The following is a 26,953-nucleotide window of genomic DNA, read 5'->3' as shown; positions in this document are numbered from 1 at the left end:
CGGAAGCGAGTGGGACCCTCCACGTGCACTGCACGGCTCTCAAAAATCATTAGAGGGGAAAAACAACAACAGCAACAACAACAACAGCAGCACAAGCAGCAGCCAGATAGCCTAGAGGAGAGACGCCCACGACCCCCGTGAACCATGCGCATTGCGCGTGAACACACATACACACACATATATATAAATAATTCATGGTTAATTACATGCAATGACTTAGATTTTGATTGCATTTAATGTAAATTTATTTTCTGAGAAAATGTCACCGTTTCGGCTGTCTAATCCATTCAGGCATTTCTTTTTCGCAGCGAGTGGCAATACACCCTCTAATTTTTTGTGTAATTAACAGGGATGTGACAGTCCGACCCTCCACCCCCCATCTCTCACCCCCTATCTCTCAGCCCCCCCCCATCTCTTAGCCCCCCCCACCCCCCTTGCGATTCAACGACTCGTCACGATTCAGGGTCGCGATTTGAAGTCTTGAATGTCACAAAAAAAACGTTTCGGCGAATTTAGCGGCCTCTAGTCGCCGGAGGAGACACGTGAACCCGTGTCACGAACCGCGTGGACATCCGTGGACATCGGTTCCTGCTCACGTGGTCCGAGGGCGACATGACCTGGCTGCGGCAGTGATCCATGGAACGCGTAACGTTGGTTCAACGTTGGACCAACGTTGGCCCAGCTGTTCCGTCATCACTGGGCAGGATCCAGCAGAGTGCGGTTGTGGTAAAAGTTGCTCGTCTAATCCGTTCGCTGGAGAAAGGTGCATTTCCTCCCAAAACAACGCATCTCTCGTGAACATGACTTATGTACTTAACATGTAGTGTACAGTCGTGTAACCACCACCGCCTGCCTGTGATTGGACGGAATCTGACACGTGTGGTTTAAAAACTGAACTCCAAACTAAACTATTTTTTTTATTTTACCAGGTAAGGCCCACCGAGCTATACAGCTTGTTTTCAGAAGCGGCCTGGCCACAAATGATGGCTCAACGAAGTGGCTTATCAATGTGGAAATTTACAGCAAGTGCTGTTAGTGAGCACCTCATGACAGATTGCTTGGTCACGTGAGCGGTTTGACCGGTGCCTTGCCCCAGTCTCCCCATCGTTGATCAGATCAAGCAAAGTAATTTTTTCTAGATTTGAAGTTTTCGTGACTGCAAGGATCCATACTCTTTGGTTCTTTCGGTAAAGTCACGTAGGTGAAAAAAATTAAATAAAAAAACAAGAATAAGCGTAAAAAATAGAAATAACTGAATTTTTGGTTATTTCAATTTTTTACGTTTTTAGAATACAAAAAAATAGAAATAACAAAATTTGTAGTTATTTCAATTTTTTTTATTCGTATTTTTTTTGGTTTATTAAATTTTTTCACCTACGTGACTTTACCGAAAGAACCAAAGAGTAAAGTTAATTTTGCTGAACCAGGTGAGAAATCAATCGGAATCTTTATTTATCCTGGTAGAATCCGATGAGCTATGAAGCTTTTTTTCACGGATGTCCAGAACCCGAGTTCCCAGTTTCATTTTCAAGGAGTGGTCTGGGATGTTAAGAGTGCCAGATGTACACACAGCGTGGTAGATGCTAATTTAAACCACAAGAATCAGGTAATACTTGCCACCAATGTTAGCCATGGAATTAAACCGAGGTGACTGGGTTTGTAGCGCTGTGATAGCAGCGGTAAGATTTGTCGTGCCCAAACACACACACACTGCATCACGAAGGCAGTGGTTGCATAATGTAACGCACACCGACAATTATGAGCTTGGTGTGTTAATCTCATACACAAGGGTACCTTCATAGAGCTGTATGAACTCAGTGGGTATATCAAACGTGCGCACACACGCATACAATGCAAACGCACTCACAGACACCCGGCACTCTCTACTCAATGGCCCTGTCACACATACGCACGTGGACACGCAGTGTCATGAACGCAGTAGCAAAGACAAATATCCCCCGTATAGCCTGAATAGACTGTTGGGGCAAGTGCTGTTAGCGAGCACCTGTGAAGGCCGGCACACGAGGGCGTGGGGTGGCCAACGCGATATTTACACACTGCACCGGGTACTCATTTGAGGCTGAGTCGACCTAGTGGAGGAGGCCCATGACCGGTTCAGATCATCGTCACTTGTGTTGGCCATGAGCGGGAATTGAACTCGGGCCGCTGGTTTCATTGCGCAGGAGGCGAACCGCGACACGACCGCTCCCCACACAGGTTGCACCACCACCACCGCCATCATCATCAACAGCATTAGATATCATCAGCGATATTGTATCGCACCTCCGTTTAGCACGGTCAGCTACGTATGGTGCGAAAGAAGTTCAACATAGATACACTACCGGGCTAACTGATACACTACCGCTCCCCGCGAACGAAGTAGCACACATACATACAGACACACACACAGACATATGTGTGCACAAGGACAAAGTTCCCCCGTATAGCTTCCAAAGAATGTTGGGGCAAGTGCTGTAGCAGCACCTATGAAACACGGCACACACACAAACACACGCGCGCGTGGCATCAACAAGTGGCTGTGTCTGTACGCGAACCTCACCGGAGAAACGACCGCCCGCTTCACCTCCGCTTCCCCATCGCTCCTCGCACGCTTCTGACGCTCTCCTCCTCCTCCACCACCACCGCCACCATCGGCGTCCCCCTCGTCGTCCTCGTCGTCATTGTCGCTCCCGCTCGCCCGCCTCCTCTTCCTGGCGCCGGGACTCTGAGCTCCACTGATTCTCAGCTGCTGCATTCTCTGCTCCGTGCTGCTCCTCACGGCGCGACCGCCAACGACGCCACCGACGCCGCCGACGACGACGCCGCCGCAGCCGCGCCGCGCCGGCAGCCGCGGCCTCCCCTCCGCTGACGGCGCCGTGGGGGGCCCCTCCGACACCGGCTTCCTCGCCACCGGGGGACTCCGGGGACCCCGCCGGAGACCCCGCCGGGGAGGTGGGGGTGGAGGCGGCGGCCGCGGCGCGGGGCACGCGGTGGGGGCCCCGCGGGCCGCCCCCCGGGGAGGGGGACCGCGACGGGGGGCCGCCGGCAAACGCGACGGGACCAGCGGCCGGGTCCTGGTGGAGGCGGGAGGGGGGGTTCAAGTCGTCGTCCTCTCTCACACCGGCGCGTTCCGCTCTGACAAGCCACACTTTCGGCAAAAACGTTCCGGAGTTCGCATATTTTTTGGTTCTTTGGTCCTCAGATTTGGAACTCTCTCTCTGCCTGATGAACTGCGCCTTACCGCTGAGATTTTCCCAATTCGAAAGAAACAAAAAACCTTCTTACTTCCTGCCATATGATTGATAAACTACGGTGGTCCGAAGCCATTTGGTGGGTCTGCTGTGCTTTATTAAAATGTTAATAATAATAAAAGGGACCGTGATGATTAAATATATATGTATATACTCTTTGGTTCTTTCAGTAAAGTCACGTAGGTAGAAAAATAACTAATGGATCACGACGTTTCTATCGCAACACAAGCCATCGTCTTCAGGTGAAACAATACAGCAGGCGGACTGCTGAGGCAGGCGGACTGCTGAGGCAGGCGGACTGCTGAGGCAGGCGGACTGCTGAGGCAGGCGGACTGCTGAGGCAGGCGGACTGCTGAGGCAGGCGGACTGCTGAGGCAGGCGGACTGCTGAGGCAGGCGGACTGCTGAGGCAGGCGGACTGCTGAGGCAGGCGGACTGCTGAGGCAGGCGGACTGCTGAGGCAGGCGGACTGCTGAGGCAGGCGGACTGCTGAGGCAGGCGGACTGCTGAGGCAGGCAGGAATGTCGCGAGAGAGCTACTGCTGTATTGTTTCACCTGAAGACGATGGCTTGTGTTGCGATAGAAACGTGGTGATCCATTCGTTATTTTTCTACCCACGTGACTTTACCGAAAGAACCAATGAGAATGAATTCCTGCAGTCACGAAAGCTTCAAATCAAGATATATGTATATATTTAAAAAGGCGTTTACCATTTATGGAATGAGAGGTGGTAAACGGTTCAAACACCAAATAAAAACCTCTTACAAGGGATCAGGTCTGCATTAACCACACACTAGAGTTGTGATAAAAACATGCCAACGTGTTTCTATCACATATAATCTCACCACAAGTGTGGTTGATCAGATGTGAATGACCTCCCCCGGTATACAGGAGGTCGTGGGTTCAAACCCAACCCTGACGCCAGCTACATATTTGGAGTCTGCGTGCCTCTCTCACCGTGGTTGCATGGATGTCTCCGGGTCCTCCGGTTTTTCCGGTTTTTCCCCTCCACATTTAGAATCAACATCACATGTTCAGAGTATTTGTTTGCTATACATTTCCACGTGACAGGCCATCTTCGTTGAGCTACCATTTGTGATAGCTACGTAGCTCAGTGGCGGCTTACCCGGTAAAATAAAATAAAAATAGGAAACAAAAATATATAATCATAAGTTTATTTCCGGAGTAAAGCCCATTGAGCTGAGAAGTTATTTTTCAAAGGCGACTGGGGGGGGGGTTGGGGGGTGGAATGGAATGGGGGGCTCTCACCACCGTGGGGTCGCAGAGTGAGGGGTCGATGACACGCACGGAGACAGCGAAGGCCGAGCGGGGGGTCTGGCCCAACAGGGAGCCCTCCACCTCGGCCAGAAATTCCCTACGCACGCCGCCACGACACCGCCAACAACAACATCATCATCAGCAACATCGTCATCAGCAGCAGCGGCGGCAGCAGAATAATCATCATCGGTCATCGTTAGAAGCGGCGGTATCAGCGGTCGGTATCATTGGTGGTGGCGGCAGCAGCAGCAGCAGTGTATAATTCAACTTTTTATTTTATTTTACCAGGTGAGGTCCACTAAGCTACGTCCCTCTTGTTCAGAAGCGACCTGGCCACAACATGATAGCTCATCGAAGTGGTTCATTATCATCACGTGGTAATACTCCAAACGGACGTAGATTATAAATGTGGGGGGGAAAACCGGAGGACCCGGAGAAAAATCCACGCGACCACAGGGAGAGAGACAAGCAGACGACAAATATACAGCAGGCGTCAGCGTCAGGATCGAACCCATGACCTCGTCTGTGCTGTCATCAGCAGCAGCAGAAGCAGCATGATCAGCAACAACAGCAGCGTAATTTTGTTAACTGTGCAGAACTGTGAAATTGTGTATGTGCGTGTATTGTGTGTGTAGAGGTGTGTGTGTGTGTGTAAAGGTGTGTGTGCAGTGTGTGTAAGGGTATGTGTGTGCAGTGTGTGTAAGGGTGTGTGTGCAGGGTGTGTGTGTAATGGTGTGTGTGTGCAGTGTGTGTGTGTCAAGATGTACGTGTGCAGTGTGTGTGTGTAAATGTGTATGTGTGCAGTGTGTGTGTGTGCAGCCTGTGTGTGTGTGTGCAGTGTGTGTGTGCGGGGGTTCAAATCCAAAACCTCCCAAGGCGCCAGGGCATTAATGCATCACCCCATGACTCACATCATCCCACCCACCACTCGTCTGCTCAATCCTTCACAGCTACAAAACAAAGACAAAGATCCCCCCTATAGCCTTAAAAGACTGTTGGGGAAAGTGCCGCTAGCGAGCACCTATGAAGACCGGCACCACGCCCGGCCGCCTTTGTCTCCCTCGCGGCAATGTTTACACATTGCACCAGGTACTCATTTGAGGCCGAGTCGACCTACGGGGAGGCCCAGGACCGATGCAAAAAATCGTCACCGATGTTGGCCGTGAGCGGGAATCGAACTCGGGTGGCCGGGTTCGTGGCGCGCAGTGCACTGACAACTGTAGGTTGGTCCAAAAGTCAGGACACCTCGGATTATTTTTTTGATTTTAACAAATACTCGAACTGACTGGCATCAACATAAATGCGTGCCTTAATTCTCCTTTGAAATGTATTCAATAAATGTTTGTTGTTGCAAAGTTACACGTTGTAATCTGAACATTCATCAATTATGCTTCGTCTCAGTTCATCCATTCGGGGTTCTTGGTCGAGTTTTGTAAACGACGTTTCGGAGGTGATCCCACATGAAGAAGAAAAATAGACATTAATAATGATAACAGGTAAAATATTAACTAAAATAATAAACGAGTACAATGGGTTCATGCCAGTGTTAAAATACGCGAGATATCCATGTGTTGGCCACCCTGTATATACACACACACACTTCTACACAAACCAGTCACCCCCCACCATACTCACTCAAAGTGGGTGCTGTGTGTTTTGACCATGTGTGTGTGTTGTGTTAAAAATGCGTGTGTGTTTATGTAAACCGTGTGTGTGCTGTGTTTTAATCGTGTGTGCTGTGTTTATCATGTGTGTGCTGTGTGTTTATCATGTGTGTGATGTGTGCTAAGCATGTCTGTGCCGTGTGTTAACCGTGTCTGTGCTGTGTGTTAAGCATGTGTGTGTGTGTGCTGTGTGTTTTACTGACCAGGAGCTCAAAATATGTCGGGGGTCTCTTACGACTCCCACAACATTCTGCAACTCCCCCACCACGACCCGACACGTACCTGCCCCGGCTGGGAGTTTGTTGCTGCTGCTGCAGCATCACTCCACCTCCTCCTCCACCTCCTCCACCAACCGAGATGAGCTCCCCCAGGTACGGGCTGAGCCCAGCCGAGGTGCCGGTCGGACTGCTCCTACCAGGAGGCGACAGCCTCGGCCGTCAGCACCCAACGTCGCAGCCAACAACCGCGGTTGGATTCCGATCCCAGGTATCTAACCCCACTTTCGCAGCGACTCCTCCACCTCCTCCTCCTCCTCCTCGTCGTCGTCGTCGTGGTCTCTGCTCCTGTGTGAATCATGAGCTCCCTGGGCGGGCGAGCGAGCGAAGCAAATGTGATGAGCGAGCGAGCGAAGCAAATGTGATGAGCGAGCGATGAGCGAGAGAGAGGGATGCAACTTCATCTCGACTCCTACACACCCACGCACGAATACACGCGCGCGCGCTCGTGGGTGGGATGGGATGGATCATAATTAGGGTTTCGGGGTGTGGTGAGATGGTGATGTTGCTTCTGCTGCTGCTGCTGAGAAATATTGAAACTGGTTGCTACAGCTGATGATGATGCTACTACTAATGTTGCTGCGACTGGGGAGTGCGGTGGTGATAATGACTGCTGCTGCTGATGATGATAATATTTAAACTGGTTATTACAGCTGATGCTGATGATGCTACTACTAAAGTTGCTGCGACTGTGGAATGCGGTGATTGATGATGGTCGTGGTGGCTGACGCTGTTGCTGATGATGATATTTCAACTGTGGCTGCTAACAGCTGATGTGGGATACTCCAACACTCAATTTCTGTACTCCTCACAATGCAATAACCGTGTTCCGTTAAGCCAAAACAATTACGACATTCAATAAATTCGCTTACTGCTCGCAATGTAATGGCCGTGCTAATTTAACCCAACCAGCGGCCACGGTTCTAATGAAGGTAGCAGAAGTAGCAGATCACGAGGGATGGCGTGGGGGAGGCCTTCATCCAGCAGTGGACAAACAACAACAGACGATAATGTTGTTGTTGTTGATGACTCACTGTGTTAAATGAACGCAACCATTATTCACGCTCCACCGCACTGACTCAACGCCTCTCACACACAGACACTGCTCTGAAGTAGCCCCCGTTGCCAGAAACGACTTCAATAGAAATTTTAAAATAATGTTTTTGTTATAAGGCAGTGTTCATGATGAACGATGCAAGCTTGTGTTTGGCTGTTTTATTTGTGCAGAGAAGGGGGAGAGGGTGAGGGTAGGAGAGTGTAAGCGAGCGAGAGAGAGAGCAGAGCGTGAAATCTTTTGTTAAATCTTTCATTTGAAAAAAAAAGGAGGGTGGGGGGTTACATAAAGCAAAGCATTACAATAAAAGCCGAAATGATGAACGAAGCAAAGTGCCGACTACACCGAGCATCTTCTTGTTTCCACTGATCGTAAAAAAGAGAGAGCGAGGGAGAGTAGGGAGGGAGTAAGGGAGAGAGATGGGAGCAAGTGAGAAAGTGACAGAGGGATTTGGGGAGAGTGAATGGGAAAGTATGGAGGGGAGGGAGAGTGAATGAGAGAGAGGGGAGAGTGGGGAGAGTGGGGAGGGGGGGAGAGAGGGGAGAGAGGGGAGAGTGGGGAGAGTGGGGAGGGGGAAGTGGGGAGGGGGGGAGAGGGGAGAGAGGGGAGTGGGGAGAGAGGGGAGAGTGGAGAGAGTGGAGAGAGGGGAGAGTGGAGAGAGTGGGGGAGAGTGGGGAGAGAGGAGAGAGTGGAGAGAGTGGGGAGAGTGGGGACAGGGTAAAAACAAAGAGAGCGAGTGAGAGTAGGGAGGGAGTAAGGGAGAGAGTGCCAGATGGAGTTGGAGAGAGTGAATGAGAGATTATGGAGGGCGAGGGAGAGTGAATGGGAGAGTATTGTAAAGGGAAAGTATTGAGAGGGACAGTGGAGTGAAGGGAGAGTTTCGAGAGGGAGAGGGAGTGAAGGGAGAGTACAGATGGAGAGTGAAGGGGGAGAGTAGGAAAGAGAGAGGGATGAGCTTCCCTGTGAAGCGTTGCCGTGGGCGACAGCCAATCACACGCGGTGTTTGTGGACGAACCACGAACAACAAACACACAAACACACCACACGCGTAAACAAAAACAGCGCACATCAGCAAACGCACCAAAGTCAACACGTGCACATGTCAGCACATACTGAGCATGTGTGTGTATGGGGGAAGCGGCAGTGAACCGGTCACGGGCCTCCCCTAGGTCGACTCAGCCTCAAATGAGTACCTGGTTGCGATGTGTAAACATCGCCACTGGGGAGACAAAGGCGGTCGGGTGTGGTGCTGCCCACCCACCCCATCGCGTGTCGTTCCGGCCTTCACAGGTGCTACTCGCTAACAGCACTTTACCAAACCAGTATTTTGAGGCTATACGGGGGATATTTGTCTTTGTCTTTGCACGATGAGGAAAACAAAGATCCCCCGTGTAGCCGTAACAGAGCGTTGGGGCAAGTGCTGTTGGCGTTGACACGTCCACGCGTGAGCACACACACACACAACTACTCCACTGTACATTCTCCAAGACACGTGGTGTGTATATACACACACACAAAGATCCCCTGTGTAGCCCACACAGACCGCTGGGGCAAGTGCTCTCATAGCCAGAGTCAATATATGAAGGCCGGAACGGCACGCAGATTAAATGCCACGCCCGGCCGCCTTTGTGTCCCCAGAACTGGTGATTAATACGCACCGCACCGGAAAACTCATTTGAGGCTGAGCCGACCCAAAGGAGGCCCAGGACCGGTTTAGATGTCCGCCTACTGAATGGTGTTGGCCGTGAGCGGGAATCGGAAGGAACCCTTGGCTCTGATGAGTTCACGGCACAGCGCGCTAACCACTGCGCCACCGCTCCGCAGGCACACAGCACATGAGCCGAAGCACACGAACAAATGCATTTAAACCTCACGCTGCCTCTGACAACGGCGACATTTACAATCTCAGACTAACCAACCACACACTTCACCGCACGAGCCATCGGCGCATCACAGAGAACAGCAATTTTTTTTTCATAAATTGAGAAACATTAAAAAAAAACGTTGAACTCTAACGACGTTTCGGGCATCGTTCCTTATGATTCAGAGCAGCGTGACCAATGAACGCACGCGTATACAGTACACACGTATACAGTACACACGTGTACACACACCACATGCAGTACACGCATATCCTATCACCTTTAACACAAAGGCAAAGGGCCGCGAACAGAACATTGGGGCAAGTGCTGTTAGCGAGTAGCAGCACCACGCCTGCCCGCCCGCCCGCCCGCCTTTGTCTCCCCAGTGTTCATGTTGACTACACATCGCACCATGCACTCATTTAACGCCGAGTTGACCTAGAGGAGCGCCCAGGACCGGTTCAAGATTATCGTCACTGATGTTGGTCGTGAGCGGGAATCGAACTCGGGTCGCCGGCTCTGCAAAGGTCCCCCGGGTAGCCTGCAACGAACTGTTGGGGCAAGTGCTGTTAGCGAGTAGCAGCACCTATGAAGGCCGGAACGACACACGAGAGGGGTGGGGGGCCAGCACCACGCCCGGCCGCCTTTGTCTCCCCAGTGGCGATGTTGACTACACACCGCACCAGGTACTCATTTGAAGGTGAGTCTCTCACACACACACATCCACACTTCCAACGACTTACATCACCCACCACCCACCCACAACACTCCAACGCGGATGCAAATCTAAAGTCACTGACCCCTCCGTTCACGGATGAACTCCGCAATCCGACGATCCGAGCTCTAATCCAATCGCACGAACACTCCTCCTCCTCCTCATCTCCGTCTGTTGTCTCTCCTCTCTCTCTCTTCCCGACTCAGCGGAGGCAGCCGGAATCCACCGAGTCCAGAGGACGCGGAAGGAGAAACCGCGTGCGCTCCCGTGCGGTGATCTCCCTCCCTCTCCTCTCTCTCTCCCCCTCTGCTTGTACACACACACACGTGTACACACACACGTACACGTGGACACACACGCGTACACACACACGCGTACACACACACACGTGTACACACACACGTACACGTGGACACACACACGTACACACACACGCACACGCGTACACACACACACACGTGTACACACACACGTACACGTGGACACACACGCGTACACACACACGCGTACACACACACGCGTACACACACACGCGTACACACACACACGTGTACACACACACACACGTACACGTGGACACACACGCGTACACACACACGCGTACACACACACGCGTACACACACACGCGTACACACACACACGCCGACACGCGCACACACAGTGTGCTTGTTTCACGCCCACACACCGACTCGCACACAAAGACAAAGATCCCCCGTGTAGCCTGGAACTGTTGTGTCAAGTGCTGTTAGCCAGCGCCTATGAAGGCCGGCACGGCGCGGCACACGAGGGGGTGGCCAGCACCACGCCCGGCCGTCTTTGTCTCTCTAGTGGCGATGTTTTTTTTTTTACGCACTGCTCCAATACTAATTTGAGGCTGAGTCGACCCAGGGGAGGCCCAGGACCGGTTCAGATATTGGTCACTGGCGTTTGCCGTGAGCGGGAATCGAACTCGGGTGGCCGGATTCGTAGAGCAGCGCGCTAACCGCTACACACACACTAGTACACACACACACTAGTACACACACACACTAGTACACACACACACACTAGTACACACACACTAACACACACACACACACTAACACACACACACACACACTAACACACACTAACACACACTAACACACACTAGTACACACACACTAGTACACACACACACTAGTACACACACACACACTAGCACACACACACACACTAGCACACACACACTAACACACACTAACACACACTAGTACACACACACACTAGTACACACACACACTAGTACACACACACACTAGTACACACACACACTAGTACACACACACACACTAGTACACACACACACACTAGCACACACACACTAACACACACACATACTAACACACACACACTAGTACACACACACTAGCACACACACACTAACACACACACACACTAACACACACTAACACACACTAGTACACACACACATTGACACACACACACTAACACACACTAACACACACTAGCACACACACACTAACACACACTAGCACACACACACACACTAGCACACACACACACTAGTACACACACACACACTAGCACACACACACTAGCACACACACACTAACACACACTAGTACACACACACACACTAACACACACTAACACACACTAGTACACACACACACACTAACACACACACACACTAACACACACTAACACACACTAGTACACACACACACACTAACACACACACACACACACTAACACACACTAACACACACTAACACACACTAGTACACACACACATACATTGACACACACTTACACACACACACACTAGCACACACACACATTGACACACACACACTAACACACACACTAGCACACACACACTAACACACACACATTGACACACACACATTGACACACACTCGCACGCATTCCCCGCGCGGCTGCGTGGGCGGAGGCAAGTGAAGCGGAACGCGGGGCAGGCCCCGGTGTGATGGGGGGGGGCTGTGTGTGATGGGGGGGGGGCTGTGTGTGATGGGGGGGGGGGGCTGTGTGTGATGGGGGGGGGGGCTGTGTGTGATGGGGGGGGGCTGTGTGTGATGGGGGGGGCTGTGTGTGATGGGGGGGCTGTGTGTGATGGGGGGGGGGGGGGCTGTGTGTGATGGGGGGGCTGTGTGTGATGGGGGGGGGGCTGTGTGTGATGGGGGGGGCTGTGTGTGATGGGGGGGGGGCTGTGTGTGATGGGGGGGGGGGGGGCTGTGTGTGATGGGAGGGCTGTGTGTGATGGGGGGGGGGGCTGTGTGTGATGGGGGGGGGGGGCTGTGTGTGATGGGGGGGATTGTGTGTGATGGGGGGGGGGGCTGTGTGTGATGGGGGCTGTGTGTGATGGGGGGGGCTGTGTGTGATGGGGGGGGGGGCTGTGTGTGATGGGGGGGCTGTGTGTGATGGGGGGGGGCTGTGTGTGATGGGGGGGGGGCTGTGTGTGATGGGGGGGGCTGTGTGTGATGGGGGGGGGGGCTGTGTGTGATGGGGGGGGCTGTGTGTGATGGGGGGGGGGCTGTGTGTGATGGGGGAGGGGGGCTGTGTGTGATGGGGGGGGCTGTGTGTGATGGGGGGGGCTGTGTGTGATGGGGGGGGGGGCTGTGTGTGATGGGGGAGGGGGGCTGTGTGTGATGGGGGGGCTGTGTGTGATGGGGGGGGCTGTGTGTGATGGGGGGGAGCTGTGTGTGATGGGGGGGGGGCTGGGTGTGATGGGGGGGCTGGGTGTGATGGGGGGGGGGGCTGTGTGTGATGGGGGGGGGGCTGTGTGTGATGGGGGGGGCTGGGTGTGATGGGGGGGGGCTGGGTGTGATGGGGGGGGGGGGCTGTGTGTGATGGGGGGGGGCTGGGTGTGATGGGGAGGGCTGTGTGTGATGGGGGGGGGGCTGTGTGTGATGGGGGGGGCTGTGTGTGATGGGGGGGCTGTGTGTGATGGGGGGGGGGGGGCTGTGTGTGATGGGGGGGCTGTGTGTGATGGGGGGGGGGGCTGTGTGTGATGGGGGGGGCTGTGTGTGATGGGGGGGGGGGCTGTGTGTGATGGGGGGGGGGGGGCTGTGTGTGATGGGAGGGCTGTGTGTGATGGGGGGGGGCTGTGTGTGATGGGGGGGGGGGGGGCTGTGTGTGATGGGGGGGATTGTGTGTGATGGGGGGGGGGCTGTGTGTGATGGGGGCTGTGTGTGATGGGGGGGGCTGTGTGTGATGGGGGGGGGGGGCTGTGTGTGATGGGGGGGCTGTGTGTGATGGGGGGGGCTGTGTGTGATGGGGGGGGGGCTGTGTGTGATGGGGGGGGCTGTGTGTGATGGGGGGGGGGCTGTGTGTGATGGGGGGGGCTGTGTGTGATGGGGGGGGGGGCTGTGTGTGATGGGGGAGGGGGGCTGTGTGTGATGGGGGGGCTGTGTGTGATGGGGGGGGCTGTGTGTGATGGGGGGGAGCTGTGTGTGATGGGGGGGGGGCTGGGTGTGATGGGGGGGCTGGGTGTGATGGGGGGGGGGCTGTGTGTGATGGGGGGGGGGGCTGTGTGTGATGGGGGGGGCTGGGTGTGATGGGGGGGGGCTGGGTGTGATGGGGGGGGGGGCTGTGTGTGATGGGGGGGGGGCTGGGTGTGATGGGGAGGGCTGTGTGTGATGGGGGGGGGGCTGTGTGTGATGGGGGGGGCTGTGTGTGATGGGGGGGGGGCTGTGTGGAATGGGGGGGGGGCTGGGTGTGATGGGGGGGGCTGGGTGTGATGGGGGGGGGCTGGGGGGCTGTGTGTGATGGGGGGGGCTGTGTGTGATGGGGGGGGCTGGGTGTGATGGTGGGGGGGCTGTGTGTGATGGGGGGGGGCTGGGTGTGATGGTGGGGGGGCTGTGTGTGATGGGGGGGGGCTGGGTGTGATGGTGGGGGGGCTGTGTGTGATGGGGGGGCTGTGTGTGATGGGGGGGGGGGGGCTGTGTGTGATGGGGGGGCTGGGTGTGATGGTGGGGGGGATGTGTGTGATGGGGGGGGGGCTGTGTGTGATGGGGGGTGGTCTGTGTGTGATGGGGGGGGGGGTCTGTGTGATAGGGGGGCACGGTGAATGTAATGGGGGGGGGAAGTAAACTCGGAATGTCTGTGATGGAATTGCGTTTGTGATAGGTCGACTCAGCCTTAAATAGGTAGCTGTTGCGGAATGTTAAACATCGTCAGTGGGAAGACAAAGGTGGCTGGGCGTGGTGCTACCCCCCCCCCCTTGTGTGCCGTGCCGACCTTCACAAAACAATAGATGTGCTCGCTTACAACACTTGCCCCGAAAAGTCTGTTAAGGCTATACGGGGAATCTTTGTCTGTGTAGTACGTGTGTGTGTAGGTATGTGTTCATGTGTATGTGTGTATGTGTGTGTTCATGTGTGTGTGCAGGTATGTATTCATGTGTACGTAGATGTGTGTTCACGTGTATGTGTGTGTGTAGGTGCGTTCATGTGTATGTGTGTGTAGGTGTGTGTTCATGTGTATGTGTGTGTAGGTGTGTGTTCACGTGTATATGTGTGTAGGTATGTGTTCATGTGTGTGTGTAGATATGTATTCACGTGTATGTGTGTGTAGGTGTGTGTTCACGTGTATGTGTGTGTAGGTATGTGTTCATGTGTGTGTGTAGATATGTATTCACGTGTATGTGTGTGTAGGTGTGTGTTCACGTGTATGTGTGTGTAGGTGTGTGTTCATTTGTGTGTGTAGATATGTATTCATGTGTATGTGTGTGTAGGTGTGTGTTCATGTGTATGTGTGTGTAGGTGCGTTCATGTGTATGTGTGTGTATGTGTGTGTTCATTTGTGTGTGTAGATATGTATTCATGTGTATGTGTGTGTAGGTGTGTGTTCATGTGTATGTGTGTGTAGGTGCGTTCATGTGTATGTGTGTGGGTGGGTGTTCATGTGTATGTGTGTGGGCGGATGTCTATCTCGCCGGCGGGTGAAAAGAGGTCACTAGGGCTGTTCGTGAACTCAGCTGGGGGATTTGGCGGGTACGGTCTGGCGTTGAGGAGTGGTGGGTGGTGGTGGGGGGTGTGCTCGAGAAAGTGTGGTGGAGGAGGGAGATGGGGGCAGGAAGGTAATGGGGTTAGGGGGGGGCTGTCGTGGAGATGGGGGGGGGCTGTCTTGGCTGACGAGAGGTGATAGCCGGAAGCCTGTGGGGGTGTGGGGGGGGGTGCAGCCGAAGGAGTCGAGGCAAGGAATGCAATTCTCTTGCGCGGATGAAAGCGTCAAGCGAGTCTCGCCCGCACGCGGCGGCGATGCTGCTGCGATCTCAGCTGCCCGGGTGCGCGAGTCGCGTGGGTCTCCACGAAGCGCTTTCACAACCTCTGACCCCCCCCCCCACGGAGCTAAACACAAAAAATTACGGGGGAAGGGAGGTTCATTCTTGCCGACAGCTGCTCCATCTCTCACCGATCCTCCTCCTCTCGATCTTCTTCTCCCCTGCCAGTCCACGCCTTAGCTCTCTCTCTCCCCCCTCTCTCTCCCCCCGCTCTCTCTTTCCCCCCTTCCCTGCTCTCTCGCCCGCTCTCTCTCGCCGTGTTTACGCCGGCCGAGTGTCCCATTGCCCGGTGGCTAATGAGCGACACAAACAATGACTCCGACGCACGTGATAAGTGAATTACGAAAAACAAAGTGTGCCCCGGAGAATTCACACTCTCGCTAAAAGGGACTCGTGGTGATGATGGTGGCGATGATGATGATGGGAAATGATGGACGAGGCTTTCGCGATGGAATGCCATTCGAAGGACAGAACGGGGCAGCGAGACCAGAGCGAGGGGGGTAGCGACGGCGTGGCTCTAGGGAGGGCTTCATCAAGCAGAGGATAGACCTTGGCTCACGGCGGCGACCGTAGGGGTCCAACACTTCACGATCACGATGACGATGATGAACTCTGCCGATCGCGCGTCAACTGTCAAAGTTCCACGTCTCTGCCAGACCAGCTGAAAACGAGCGGAAAATGAGGTCTCGGATTGCAAAAGTCAATGGATTAGGTCACTTAAAATGCAGAGGTGGTGGGGAGGAGGATGACGAGGGGGTGGGGGAGATTTTAATGACGGAGGAGCCTCATTCATTCCCTCCCCCCCCTTCACGAGACACCGAGCCGCGTGTCCCAGAGATCAATCCCTCGCCCCCTCTGTGTGATGCGGTTCGCCCTCCCTCTCTCTTTTGCAGCAGCAGCAGCTTGAGCGCTGCACGACTTCGTGCGTCCGGACGCAAATGCGACCCGGTGTTCACAGGGATTCTTCAGGTCGCCTCTGCGAGTAGGGAAATCCTTGGCAAAGGGAGGGGGGTGTGGGGGTGCACAGGGAGGGGAGGAGAGGGGGCACGGGGAGGCGGGGGAGAGGGGAGGGAGAGAGGGCGAGAGAGGAAGGCCCCTTGCGGATGCCATCGGCCCCGTCATTGCCTGAACGAATCAGTGCCTGGGTGCCTCGTTCGACGGCTGCTTGATGGGAGGGTGGGTTGACGAGTGGGTGGGTAATTGAGTGAGTGAGTGTGTGGTTGGGGGCGTCAATGGGTGAGTGCCTGGTGAGTGGATGCCTGAGTGGATGGGGGGGGGGCTTATCAATGTGACTGGATGAGTGAGTGGGTGCCTGACCGCCTTTGTCTCCCCAATGCTGTCGTTTTATTTTCTATTGTAAATGATGTGGCTTGGCTCTCCAACACACCGGTGTGCTGTACTAGTGATGAATTCGCACGTTCTGTTTACGTGACAACCCTTACTAGTTTGCTGTGTCGGGTGGTGGCGGGTTTAACGACACATTTATACATTTACGCGATATAACCCAAAAAAACCTCTGTTATGAATTATTTTGCATTGTTTGTCGTAACTTCGTTCCTTCAGATTCTGATTCAATGCTGATGTTTACACACAGACGCACACCATCTGCAGGAACTCATTCCTACAGGGGCGTGCTAGAGGTGGCCTCGGGACACAGTTCAGAAAATCGCCACTGATGGTCGCCGTGGACGGGAATGGATCTCACGTCGCCGGGTCCGTGAGCCCATGGCCACCAACACGGGAACGCACACACACACACACGTGTTGCACACACACACACGTGTTGCACACACAAACACACGTGTTACACACACACACACACGTGTTGCACACACACACACGTGTTGCACACACAAACACACGTGTTTCACACACACACGTGTTTCACACACACACGTATTGCACACACAAACACACGTGTTGCACACACACGTGTTGCACACATACACGTTTTGCACACACACGCACACGTGTTGCACACACGTGTTGTACACATACGTGTTGTACACACGTGTTGTACACGTGTTTCACACATACACGTGTTGCACACACACACATGTTTTGCACATACACACAATGTGTTGCACACACATACACGTGTTGCACACACACGTGTTACACACACACACGTGTTACACACACACACACATACACGTGTTACACACACACACGTGTTGCACACACACACACGTGTTGCACAGACACATACACGTGTTGCACACACACGTGTTGCACACACACGTGTTGCACAGACACATACACGTGTTGCACACACACGTGTTGCACACACACGTGTTGCACACACACGTGTTGCACAGACACATACACGTGTTGCACACACACGTGTTGCACACACACGTGTTGCACAGACACATACACGTGTTGCACACACACGTGTTGCACACACACGTGTTGCACCCACACGTGTTGCACACACACGTGTTGCACACACACGTGTTGCACACACACGTGTTGCACACACACATGAAGGGGTGATATACCCTGCAGTGTAGCAGGAATTCATACAGTACACAGCCATTGCAGTGGAGGTGTAGATAGCAGATTGTTTTCGAGGTTATAATCGTCTTATCATTGTAGCCACACGCGGGCGGCCGGAAGTCGGAGTCCCTGATTGCTCACAGAGCCAGTCTCACTCACGCACATGCACACGCACGCACGCACGCGCACACAAATATATAAAGATTCCCTGTATAGACTTTAACAAACTGTTGGGGCAAGTGCTGTTAGCGAGGAACAGCACCTATGAAGGCCGGCACGGCGTCACACGAGGGGATGGGTGGCCAGCACCACGCCCGACCGCCTTTGTCTCCCTCCTGGCGACATTTACACATCGCACCAGGTACTCATTTGAGGCTGAGTCGACCAAGGGGAGTCCCAGGACCGGTTCGGATAATTGTCACGGACGTTGGCCGTGAGCGGTAATCAAACTCGGGTCGCCGGGTTCGTAGCGCGGCGCGCTAACCGTTGCACCACCGCTCCCTCCACAACACACACACATACAACACACACACAGACAACACACGCGGATTACTCATCGCCAGGCCTTGCCACCCACACACAGACATCACACGAACACTCCGCGCGCTCTCGCTCGTTCGCACGCTGTTGTGACTGCCTCGTGTTCACTGTGACAGGCATCACCGTGACAGACGTCGTCACAAAGACACCCTCCCCCCACCCTCCCCCCACCCCCAACTTACCCCTCCCCCCGTGCAAGCCCTACGCAGTGCTGCTTAGGGTCAAGTGCTGTTAGCGAGCAGCTATTTAACGAATGCCCCCACGAATCGGATTAAATCATTCAAATCTCGCACGGGGTATATATATTAGCATGACGTGAAGGGTGGGGGACACTTTAAAAGAAAGCAACAATAATCGATTCTATTCAATCAAATCATCATCGCGAGGGGTTTGCGAATGGATGTATGCCGATTAGAACCCCTTACGTCACCCATCACCACGATCCGTTTATCTCTCTCTAAGATCTCTCTGTCGCGATTATAGTGGCCTCTAGTGGCTGAAAGGAAGGCTGCCATGGGGGGGGGGGGGTCAGCTGTGAGTGCTCACAAGAGACAGTCACAAAGATAAAGACCCCCCAGCCCGCCCCATGTAGACTGTTGGGGCAAGTGCTGTTGGCGAGCAGCAGCTGTGAAGGCCGGCAGGGCACACCAGGGGGTGGGGTGGCCAGCACCACGCAGGGCTCGGCCGCTTTTGTCTACCCTAGCAAACAACAACAATAACAACAACAACATGCAGTACGGCATGCGAACAACAAACCGATTCAATATTCACGCGCTGCGAGATCAATTATAATCGAGGCCGATCGATATGTATCGACGAATCGTCGTTGACCGCCGCCGCCCCTAACGCGAACCCAACCCACAACTTGGCAAGGGTTTTTACAATCCGACAATTGCAGTGTAGCGATACAAACACACATCGCTCTCGATTACAGTACGTACAGCAGCCACAACAACAACAGCAGCAACAACAGCAACAGCAGCAACAACAACAGCAACAACAACAGCAACAACAGCAATAGCAAGAACAGCAACAACAACAGCAACAACAGCAGCAACAGCAACAGCAACAACAGCAGCAACAGCAACAACAGCAGCAACAACAACAGAAACAAAAACAGCAACAACAGCAACAACAACAGCAACAACAACAGCAGCAACTGCAGCAACAACAACAGCAACAACAGCAGCAGCAACAGCAACAACAACAGCAACAACATCAACAACAACAGCAACAACAGCAGCAACAACAGCAACAGTAGCAGCAACAACAACACCAACAGCAGCAGCAACAACAGCAACAACACCAACAACAGCAGCAACAACAACAACAGCAGCAACAGCAGCAACTTGCAGCAAGAGCGCCACTCACAGCACCGCCGCGGACATTCGGAGCTCAATTAACAGCCGAACGATTTCGCCCATAATTGCCATCCCCATCTCCCCGTATTCAGTCGGGCTGCCTGCTCAGGGACCCTGGTCCTGCCAGTTCCCATGGACACGGTTGCCTAGCGACGCCCATCCCTGAGCGAGGGGAGAGGAAGGGGGGGGGAGCGGATGGAGTGGGGTGGGTGGTGTTGGGTGAATTAAACAGGAAACCTGCGTTCGCGATGCGGTTGCTAGACCCGGAGTGAGATCAATAGTTGACCAATGTTAATAATTCAAAGTTGTATACGACAACCGTCGTCCTCAGCCACGGTTAACGCCGCTGCTGGATGATAACAACGACGCCCCCCCCCCCATGTCGCAGCAATATCCCTCAATCCTACGCGGCGGTGGCTAGGAGATGTTAACCACCTCGCCTGGTGTACAGGAGGTCGTGGGTTCGATTATGACCCTGACGCCTGTGTGATTTTGAGTTTGCATGTTCTCCCTGTGGTCACGTGGATTTTTCTCCGAGTCCTCCGGTTTTCCCTCCACATTTAGGAGCGCGCGTTCAGAGCATTTGGCTGCTAAAAATGTTCGCATGATGATGAAGCCACTTCGTTGAGCTATCATTTGTGGCCAGGTCGCTTCTGAAAACAAGGAGTTAAATAGCTCAGTGGGCCTTACCTGGTGAAATTAAAATGTAGGTTAGTTTTAGTACGAATCCACCGATAGCACCTGCACTGGAGCCGATCCGATTGAATTGCTCCATGTCCGACATGCGTTACCCTCCTGGACTGCCACTCCGTCACTACCCTTGAGCTTGGGGCCATTGGTTATAGTACAGTACTTCACATAACGTTCCATCGAGAACTTGGAGGCGCGGATCTGGAGCTCAAAGTCTCTCGTACGTCAACCTGCACGGGTCAGAGCCTGGACAGGTGAGAGACTGAACCAGGTGAGAGACTGAACCAGGTGAGAGACTGAACCAGGTGAGAGACTGAACAGGTGAGAGACTGAACCAGGTGAGAGAATGAACCAGGTGAGAGTCTGAACCAGGTGAGAGACTGAACCAGGTGAGAGACTGAACCAGGTGAAAGACTGAACCAGGTGAGAGTGGACAAGTGAGAGTCTGAACCAGGTGGCAGCCTGCACGGGTCAGAGCCTGGAGAGGTAACAATCTGAACCAGGTGAAAGCCTGAACAGGTGAGAGTCTGAACCAGGTGAGAGTCTGACCCATATGAGAGCCGTAATCTGCTGCTTGCAGGCGAATGGACGGTGCTTGGATGCTGCAGCTGCCACTGTGCAGTGTGGGCAGGCGGGCGGACGCTCCAGACGGCTGCTACTGCTGCTACTGCTATCGGCAGCAGCAGCAGCTACGGAGAGACGCCAGCTGAGGCAGGAGGGACAGGCCTGGCGGCTCTATCTGGGTGACGATGAGCAGCGGCCACATTGTGAGTCGTGCTCCGAGGAGACGGGGCGCTCTGCCGTGCTCAGGGGGCTACATATGTCCAGTTGTGTATGTTGGACTTTTTTCGCACCGCACGTAGCCAACCTTTCTAAACTAAACACGAAAAACAGGGTGGGAAGGGCTGAGATGTCTCCCTGTATTAGCAAGCCCCCCTCTCCCCAACCCATCCTTCATCCGTCGCCCCCCTCGCGTTCATGCGATCCCGTTCCGAATAAAATCAATGCAAACGTGAAATTCCATGGGCATCAATCACGGATTACGGGTGACGCATCGTTCATCATTGCGAAGCTGGAGCGAACAACGTTCACACGGTGGTCGATTAAATGTGCTCATGGAAATAATTGGGATACATTACGGAGAAAAAGGCGCTTTGTATTTATTTTGCTTTTCACATCCTGTACGTACAGTATGTTAAACTTCGTTCGCACCGTACGTAGCCAACCGTGATAATCGGAGTTGCCGGGACACGTCTCCCATGTGCGATCTCAAGTCTACTTTCGTCAATAACAACACAAACAAAGGACCGTATCGTACATAATAGGTGACGTTTCGGGCAATGACCCTGTTACACCGCACGAGAGAGAGAGAGAGCTGAGGGCAAGAGCGTCAAATACATCGCAGCGTTGAATTCGTTTAAGTTAAATAAGTTGCTACTCTCTTATCATCCTCCTCCTCTCTCTGCGAGACGCGGAAGCCATCAGAGCCTTCATGACATCCACGCAGCTGTTGCAGAAATTAAGAACATTCCGGGAGAACAAAAAATGAATCATTGTAAGAGCCACTTGCTGCCACTACTCGCCTCTGCGTCTCCCAATGCGGCAGGGTCGCGCGCGTGACCAGATTCGTATCACCCGGCGACGCCCCGCTCACGTTCCACCAACACACCAGCGACGGTTGTCCGGGTCTCCCCTAGGTCGACTCGGCCTCAACGTGTTTGTAAAACGTCGTCGCTTGGGAGACGATCAAAGGCGAGGGCTGGGCGTGTTTGCTGGCCGTCCACACCCCTCGTGTGTGTCGTGGTGGACCTCCATAGGTGCTCGTCAACAACACTTGCCACAAGAGCCTGTTGCTGCGGGCTGTGCTGGGGGATCCTTGTATAACTTTATTGGCACCTCTTTTATTGCCAGAAAGGGTAAAAGTTATTTTTATGTTTTTCATACTTTGATACCGGCAGAAAAAAAGGTCCCATTTTGTAGCTGTTCACGCCGAGACATAAATGGCTCTGCAAGTGGCATTGTTTCAAGTTTGATTTATTAGGTATAGCCATGTGAGCCATGTGGTTCTTGAGTCGGGTGCAACCGCAACAAACAAAATATGAACAGAGAACATCTTAAAGTGACGACGCGCAACAGAAACATCCTGGATAGATCAGCAAATCTTCCAGGAAAAAAACACCGTATTACAACGCTGTGTGTTTGTCCCGCTCGCTTTTTAATGATCTCCGGTCTGACACTGGTAGTGAGACTCGGCTCTAAAGAAGGCTGTCTCTGGTGTAGGCCAATCAGTTTCGAAGACAATGCCTTTTTAAATCCTTTATATTAAGTTCGCTTGCTTGCTTGCGTGCTTGCTTGCGTGCTTGCTTGCTTACGACCGTGCAAATCTTTCGGTCGTTTTTTAACCCACTTCCCGTGATCCAATCGAGCTAACATTTTGCACACAGACTCGTTGTGCGTGACAATTAATTTTCGTGAAAAAATGTTTCCTAAATTTTACACTGTTTAGGGAAAAATAAATAAATATGTATTTACCAATTACTTAATGGTGGCAGACAATCATCTGACCCATAGGTGGCAGCCATCTCAAGCCAGAGGACGAGAGGACTCTAGCCGCCACGCATATAAAGGATTTATAGTGAAAAACTTTGTTTTTACGGGTTAATTTTTTATTATCATCAGAGCATGTTTGTTTTCATGTTCACCACAAGTATTGTGTGTCGTTAATGCAGATGTTTGAACTTCTTAACACCTCCTGTTTTATTGAGAGAAAGGGTCAAATCTATTTTTATTTTTTCATAATTTGACACTGGCAAAAAAGGTCCCATGTTGGGAAGGCTTCGTATTGGCTTCTGGCGCGTCTTGTAATCCAGAAGAGAGATGTGGGTGTGTTGGTCTCTCACTCGGGCAGAGGTCTGTAACCAAAACAAGCCTCTGTGTGTGTGAGTGTGTGAGAATAGCGGTTAGCGCGCTGCGCTACGAACCCGGCCACCCGAGTTTGATTCCCGCTCACGGCCAACGCCAGTGATGATTTGAACCGGTCCTGGGCCTCCCGAAGGTTGTCTCAGCCTCAGATGAGTACCTGGTGCGATGTGTAGTTAACATCGCCACTGGGGAGACAAAGGCGGCCGGACATGGTGCTGGTCACCCACCCCCTCGTGCGTCGTGTGGGGCTTTATAGGTGCTACTCGTTAACAGCACTTTCCCAAAGTCTGTTAAGGGCGATACGGGGGATGTGTGTCTTGTTCTCCCCCCGCGCCCCTGTAGGGCACGGGTTTTTCCTCCGGAGTTTCTCCAGTTTCTCCCAACAGCTAAAACCGACGAATCCACACGCAAAAAAAATAAAAACGTAGCCGGTCAGTATCGTGGCAAAAAAAACACACACACCCCCACCCCCTTCTCCCCACGCTGCATATTTTTACTCGGATTTGGATTAGACAACAACATTGCAGAAACATGACAGAACCCTCGTGCAAAACAATAGCCTGAGACACAGCACACAGAAAAGGGCTTTCTCTCCAACACACACCGGTGTGCTGGACTAGTAACAAATTGCCATTTTCCTTGGGTTTATCGGTAAAGTCACGTAGATGGAACAGTAAAAAAAAATCACGAGGTTTCGATCGCAACACAAGCAATCGTCATCAGGTGCAAACATATGACGATTGCTTGTGTTGCGATGGAAACCTCGTGATATTTTTTTTTATTTTTCACTTAATTCTTGTTTTATTATTTTATTGTTCTATCTACGTGACTTTACCGAAAGACCCAAAGAATATAAATTCCTGCCGTCACGAAAGCTTTAGGTCAAGAATTGCCATTGTTTTGTTTACGTAACAAACCATTACTAAGTGGTTTTGTCGGGTGGTGGCGGGTTTAACGACACATTCATATTCACGCCGTCTTAACCCAAAAACAAAACCTCTATTGTGGCCAACATTACTAATCTCGCGCACGCACCTGCACGGAATGCTAAAGCCGCTGCGTGGGAGTGAGGGACGGCCTCACCACCCACCCTCGATCCCTCCGGGGTGGAAGAAGTCGTGGGTGAGGGATCAACAGGGATCAGGCTACCGGATGGGGGGGTGGGGGATATGGGGCGTGGGAGGGGGGGTATGAGGCTAATCTGTGATAAGTAAATGGGTGGGGGAGGCGAAGGGGGGGTCAGTGTAAATTGGTTATCGGTTGGGTGGTGGTGGCTTTCGAGTGAATATTTGTCAGACTATAAATGTCCACGTGATAATACTCCGCTTGGGTGAAGCTATCATTTGTGGCCATTTCGCTTTTGAAAAGAAGAGCTATCGTAGCTCAGTGGGGCCTGACCTGGTCAAATAAAAAAGTTACGTAAGTTTAGGTTTGGGGGGGAGACCTTAAGTGGGATCAGCATATTCTTGGTTCTTTCGGTAAAGTCACGTAGAAGGGAAATAATAAAATAATATAAATATAAAACAATAAAATCAGCATTTAGGAGATGGGGAATGAAGGGATCTTTTGGATCCAGGAGTCTGGTAGGGTAAAGGTGCAGCCTTGAATTTCCGTGCACACCTCACTTGGCTTGTGGTTGTTGTTGTTTGACTTGCATCCCACTGGGATTATTGCACACAGCGTTGGTGTCCGGTGCTTTTTGTGGAATATTTTGCTGTCTTTTCCTGGATTTTCTGTTTGCACAGTCACATAGTCACTTTAAGATGTATTCTTGTTCATGTTTTAGTTTTTTCTTTGTTGCGGTGGCACCCGATTCAAGAGCCGAATGGCTCACAGGGCTCTACCAAATAAATGAAACTGAACTTGTGAGCAAAAGGACCTTTACACCAGCGGTCCCCAACCTTTTTGGCACCAGGGACCGGTTTCGTGGAAATAACAAACTCGTATTTAATGTAACGCCTTCATTTACGTTCTACACTTTATTTTAATGAGAGCAGGAACCTTTGGGCGACCACAAATCAAATCTTGGGGGCTCCACCCAACCGATGGCCGCACCTTCCCAGGCTGACGATGTCGTGAACTCCGCTAAACTGGAAGGTGCGCGACTTCGCCCCCCACACCACGGGACCTGGCAAGGCAACGAAACGGCGCCGTGCCGCCCATCTGCGAGCTGGTAGGGGATGGGCAAGAGCGAGGGAGGGAAGGAGGGGGGGTGTCGTCGGTTTAGCAAAACGCGGTGGGAAAACTCAAAACACGAATCTGGAGCGTTCAGATATCCGCGGGCGTTGGGAATCGCCCGTTTACGATTTGTACTGCGCGTGGCCCGGCGTGGTGGCAACCACCGCCGTGGCAGCCACATGCGTCTAGTAATGGTGACGACTCTACACGTTACCTACCCCCCCACCCCCGCCGCAATACCATGGGTTCGATTCCAGACTCGGGTGGACTTGGGGGTGTGTGGAGTACGCGGTAGTGGAGCCGTTAGCGCGCTGCGCTACGAACCTGGCGACCCGGGTTCGATTCCCGCTCACGGCCAACACCAGTGACGATTATTTTAACCGGGTCCTGGGCCGACTCGGCCTAAAAGGAGTACCTGGTGCGGTGTGTAAACATCGCCACTGGGGAGACAAAGGGGCGGGCGTGGTGCTGGCCACCCAACCCCTCGTGTAACGTGCTGGCCTTCATATGTGCTCGCTAACAGCACTTGCCCCAAGTCTGTTGAGGTTCGACGGGGGATCTTTGTCTTTGGAGTACGCACCTACGATTAACGGTCGCCTGCGTAACATGCAAACGTAGCTCAACATTGTGACCCCCCCACCCCGCCTCCAGGTTCTCATCTCGAGTTGCCTCAAGTTTAAAATAATCTTGCAATACAACTGGCTTACTGGCCAAACCGAATCCCACTGCCGGCAGAACCAACCCAGGTTGCAGACTCGTACAAGCCGGATAAAATGGGATAATTGGTGTGCCGGGAAGGAGAGAAAAGGGATTACAAAGTTACAGGAGGTCCCAGAATTCCTCGCAGCGTTGACTCTTTCAACAAGTTTTTTTGGCAGTCGTGGGGGTGGGCACGTTGCTCCGAAACTGTTTCGCAATCATGGCTATCGCCTGATGAGGCAGGTTGTAATCAGTGAAACGTCAATGTTTGAATTGTATGCTGAAGCCGTCACCTGGCACGTTTTGTACAAAGCATACTACTCAACATTTGGTGGTGTCGGGTGGTAATTTTTATTTAAGCGATCAATCCAAAAACAAACCCGTTATCGGTCGCGAACGCTTACGTCCTAAACTGCCACCGTAATCCCAGAAGCTTAATTTGCAAGCAATTCGGAGGCACGGCTCCCACCCCTCAAAACCATGTGAAGTCTTCGTGCTCTTCACCAAAAAAAGCCACCCCACACAAGCGGCAATTGTTCCCGGCCGCAGCCCAAACAACAATAGCAAAAAACCCACAGGCACACGTGGGGAAAGGGGGGGGGAGAGAACGAGTCCAACAGCACAATGGTGGTGCGTAATCCCACACGCACGGACGAAATCGACACGACAGAAGCGCGC

General features: G+C 52.9%; 1 protein-coding gene across 1 annotated transcript in view; it reads right to left on the bottom strand.

Annotated features, from left to right (window-relative positions):
- The window catches only part of CABIN1 (calcineurin binding protein 1), a 24,619-nt gene extending 18,107 nt beyond the window's left edge, over nucleotides 1–6,512 (bottom strand). The window contains exons 1-2 of the mRNA XM_078857345.1: nucleotides 6,475–6,512; nucleotides 2,561–3,074 (exon numbers count right to left, since the gene is read on the bottom strand). Of these exons, the coding sequence (XP_078713471.1) occupies nucleotides 2,561–3,074; nucleotides 6,475–6,512 (552 nt within the window). The remainder of the gene's footprint in view (nucleotides 1–2,560; nucleotides 3,075–6,474) is intronic.
- Nucleotides 6,513–26,953: the final 20,441 nt, after the last annotated feature.

Source organism: Lampetra fluviatilis, chromosome 6 (assembly GCF_964198595.1).
Source record: "Lampetra fluviatilis chromosome 6, kcLamFluv1.1, whole genome shotgun sequence".
Classification (NCBI taxonomy): Eukaryota; Metazoa; Chordata; class Hyperoartia; order Petromyzontiformes; family Petromyzontidae; genus Lampetra; species Lampetra fluviatilis.
The sequence above is the reverse complement of the archived record's forward strand: the minus strand, read 5'-3'. Positions and strand labels throughout refer to the sequence as shown.